We start from the raw sequence: 4,205 nt of genomic DNA, 5'->3' as shown, positions 1-4,205 counted from the left end.
TCAAGAAATCCTAGTGTTACAGGAATCAAAGATACCAGTTGAATGAGGTAAACAAAATTTAAATTTTTTTGAATGTGTAGCGAAACTTTTTATTCGAAAAACATGTTTTTTTTCTAGGCAAAAGCCCTTAGAAAGTAATCGTATTTGAAAATTTTGATAAATAATTAGTTCAACGATCTCATACAACCGTTCAAAAAATTTGTGAAAAGATCTTCGAGATGGATTTAAACACATATTTTCTAAAATATTACAAAACTTTTCCAAACCAAATGTAATACATCAGATTTGTTTTTTAAACATCATAAACGACCAAATACTTCATTTTCTTTTCATATTATGATAACTTTAGGCGTATAGATTAGGAGATATGGCCAGAGAATCAAATATCCCAAGGATCAAGCGTCCTCACTCTCCCCTACTGTCATTTTTACTTTATAGATAATTCAGGAATCCTGGGAATTGAAGAGGGGCATTTTGCCCCGGTGGGGCGTATTATACCCTTTTCCGCTAACGTATTGAAACTTTTAAAATAATAATGCGAAGTGAATGAGACATGATGGTGCCACAATAATAGGTGTTAGAAAAAAAAACGCGGAATTAGGCACTGCGCGGAATAAGAGCAGGTCACGGTATATACTATTTGTAGAGTTTCTTTTGGATTATATTTACATTTCGATTGGAATAATAAACATTTGTACCGTAAGCATTCCGTATAGCGCTAGACGAATATGAGTTTGGATAATTATCCACAGCTTTCTTCCTTTTTTGCCAAATAGAAAGGGCAAATTTTGTATGTTCTAGTAGTTTTGTACTCATCGCAACCATAGTCCGCTTAATTCCCTAGCTTGATTAATTTTAATAGATCCTGATTAGATATGTATGTCGACATCTAACGTGATTTTAATCAAGTCGCATACGAGGAAAACTAAACAAACGAGCAAATCCATACACTGTTTGCAAAGTTAATTGAAATACGTGCTATTCTGAATCGAGCAGGTTGAAAGAAATATTCTTTTATTGGAACAGCCAAGGTGGAAGGTTTCTGTTCTGGGTCTGCTGCCAGCTAGTGCTGTAATTTTAGTTTGATTGACCAATCCAAATACGCTGGTTCGCTCATCTCGATGTCAGCTGGACCATAAAGCTGACGTTGGTGCAGACACAGATGATAACCTAAAAACGAGATGTAATTATAGAGTGAATCAATAGATCTCGTTAGTTAATCCGTTTACCTCCAAAAAATGCCCATACGAAACGTAAAAAACATCGAATGAGCTCAACCTAAACTCATGCTGATTCAATGCAATTCGAAAATGTGTTATCTGAAAATTAATGCACGTTACGATTTGTTTACCACTTTTGAAATATTAAATTATTGACAAGAATATTAAAAATACTGTTTCTTCCAGCAACTTCGATTAGATTCAATGTGCTGATTATAGAATGTCGTTTTGAATACAGGTTTTCACAGGTCCAGATCCAATTCATGGAGAAAAGCTTGTTGGGATGCCGAAAAAAACCCATTTCTGTGTGAAGTAAGCAAAAGGTAAATTGATTTGATATAAACAAAAAAAATTATTCTACCAAGCTGGAATGATCCTTGCACAAGCTTATCAATTAAACAATAGATATCTTCAATGAGTAGGAATCTAATCTTCAGACAGTTCAAACCGGTGCTGACCGCAAACTGGCGATTGAGCGTTTCGAAACCACAGGCACATTTTTTGAAACAGTTTTCTAGTCGCTTGAGCCTACGAAGATTGTGTAAGCTGTATTTTGTGTTTTTCAACTGTAATCCATAATCAATGGCTTGAACCAGCTCTGATAGTTGACGATCAATTTCACTCAAATACGTGTTAACTATGCTCAAGTATAGTTCAATATGACAGATCCGAAAACACGTAATGAGCAGCGTAATGTTGAAGGTGAAAACAAATATTTGCATTTTGATCTGATCGTGGTTTACTACGAAAACTTCAACAAGAAGCATTGCAATGTACACAAGAAGCGATGAAAAGAATCGAATGAAATACTCCAGGTAGCATTTGGCGAATGCTTGCGCCAACTGCTGTTTACCCCCAGAATTCAGCAATTGTTCAATATCTCGAAAAATAACCCAAATTTCTACATTTTCTCTACAGGTTACAAGCGCTTCAAGGATACCGATTCCGTAGGTTGAAAATACGATCGCCAGAGTTGCCAAATTTAACATTTGTCCATTGCAGTTAACGTCATATATGAGATGCCATCGATTGTAATATGTGGCGAATGTTCCAATTAAAACTACCAACAAGTGAACTATGGATCGGGCTATCCAAATTCGGTGTTTAGATATGTCTTCTAGTTGACCGATTAAGAACGGAAACGAATTTGGTTGGTAATTGATCCAGCTGAAGAAGTTTAGGAACGACCGAAATGTGCATAATGCTTCCATTTCCGTCGATGTATCAAACTCAAACGGTAACTATATCGATTCGTTGGCTGCAAATAATCAGTAAATTGACAATTTAATTATTTATGCTGGGAGGAACTAGTCAGTTTGCCCCAGCATAAATAACAATATGTTAATGCAGTTTCTGGCGCATGACGAACGTTTTACACGACCATTTCGAAATTGACAGCGAATTAACGGAAGGTCAAACTTTATTCCAATTAGTATTCTACATCCATAAGTGAAAAGATTACTTCTTAGATCCTGTGTTACCGAATTGATGTTGCTGCACATACCGCAATATGAATTATAGCTGATGATGTGGAAGTCGCTGAATATTATGAGATGCTACCGAAATTGATCAGTTGGTGTAAACCTAACAAAATGATCATGAACGATAGAGGAAAGTAAAGCTATTATCCAAATGTTGTACTTCTTTTCTGTTCTATCATCACAATTCCACCCCGGCCGCAGCGTCTTCAAAATGAAATGGGAGAGAGAGCCTAGATTTTTCAGTGGATTCCGATATTTACCTGAAAATAAAATTGTATAGTTGAAAAAATATGGATACTATTACGATGAATAACAGTGTAATTCCGATCATTTTACGGTCTACGACAGATGGAATATATACCTTTTCTTCATTTCCTAAAAAAATAACAAAAATTAAACCTAAATGGTGAAATACGTTTGAGCGCAATGAAAACACAAATCGAATCCTCAAATTTAATATCCTCGGAATATATAGGATCAAATGGTACATCCCTTGTATGTAAATGGGGAAATAGCACAAAAACAAACAGCAGGTAAGTTAAACTCGCAAACAATTCAAATCGCTCGCAAGAAAGCGTAAAACTCTTTATCGCACTGGATTAAACGCTTTAGTGTATTACTAAGTTTCATTTTCCCAAACACAGATTCGTTTATGCAAGGACAACCGAGAACTCGAAATCGTAATTGAGTTACTGTTGCGCATTTGGATCTTTTGCTTTATCCAACTTGTTGAAATGGGCAAAGCAGATTCAGGATCAAGAAAGTTCTGTTGAAGGGCCAATTGTGTCCCGCACATAATCGCGAAAATTTTTGCTTAAAATATAGTCAGTGTCTACCTAGCGAATAAGGTTGCTACAATCGCATTACATGACAGTATACACCAGCACAAGAACGTTCCTCCATCAGAGAGCTGTCGGTGTAACAGGCCACTTGCGCTGGTTGCTGTCTCCTCAGATAGCCATACAACAGAAGAAATCTTCACATGAGATGGTCTTTAAGGAGAGCTACTTATGAAAATAATATCGATGGGAGCAAGAATTTCCTCACCCCATGTAACTCTTTCTGATTACAGTAATGTACGACTAGTAGCAAGATCAACCTGATTACTGTTCCAAAGACCAGAAGACTTCAGTTTGTATGCACATGATACTGCTTCTTACTTCTTTAAGGTGTACATATATGTAGAGCTTCATATTTAGAAGCAAAATTCTGTGCGTAATTTCGTGCAAAATTTCGTGCGAAATTTCGCTCCAAATTCCATGCGAATTTTCGTGCGAAATTCCTTTCGAAATCCCGTGCAAAATTCCGGGAGAAATTCCGTGTGAAATTCCGTGCAAAAATTCCGCGAAATTCCGAGAGAAATTTTGCGATTTCTCTGTGTGAAATTTCGTACGAAATTCCTTGCGAAATCCCGTGCGAAATTCCGTCCCAAATTCCGTGCAAAATTCCGTGCGAAATTCCGTGTGAAATTTCGTGCGAAGTTCCGTGCGAAATTCCGTGTGAA

The 4,205-nt window shown here is 36.6% G+C and overlaps 1 protein-coding gene across 1 annotated transcript; it reads right to left on the bottom strand.

Annotated features, from left to right (window-relative positions):
* Nucleotides 1–1,283: 1,283 nt before the first annotated feature.
* Nucleotides 1,284–2,209, bottom strand: LOC131679980 (uncharacterized). The gene is made up of 2 exons (XM_058960721.1): nucleotides 1,582–2,209; nucleotides 1,284–1,523 (listed from the first exon to the last, which is right to left on the bottom strand). Exons 1-2 carry the CDS (start codon nucleotides 2,207–2,209, stop codon nucleotides 1,348–1,350), a joined length of 804 nt encoding a protein of 267 aa, XP_058816704.1. The 3' UTR covers nucleotides 1,284–1,347.
* Between the last annotated feature and the right edge of the window lie 1,996 nt (nucleotides 2,210–4,205).

The sequence above is a fragment of the Topomyia yanbarensis genome, chromosome 2 (assembly GCF_030247195.1).
Source record: "Topomyia yanbarensis strain Yona2022 chromosome 2, ASM3024719v1, whole genome shotgun sequence".
NCBI lineage: Eukaryota > Metazoa > Arthropoda > Insecta > Diptera > Culicidae > Topomyia > Topomyia yanbarensis.
Note: the sequence above shows the minus strand (reverse complement) of the source record. Positions and strands in the feature narration are given on the sequence as shown.

Bases quoted from the DNA above. Each gene is read 5' to 3' on its own strand.
- LOC131679980 (XM_058960721.1), bottom strand. From the start codon at position 2,209: ATGTTAAATTTGGCAACTCTGGCGATCGTATTTTCAACCTACGGAATC. The intron at 1,524-1,581 runs GTAGAATAATTT...TACTTCACACAG, and splicing joins GCAAGGATCATTCCAGCTTG to AAATGGGTTTTTTTCGGCAT.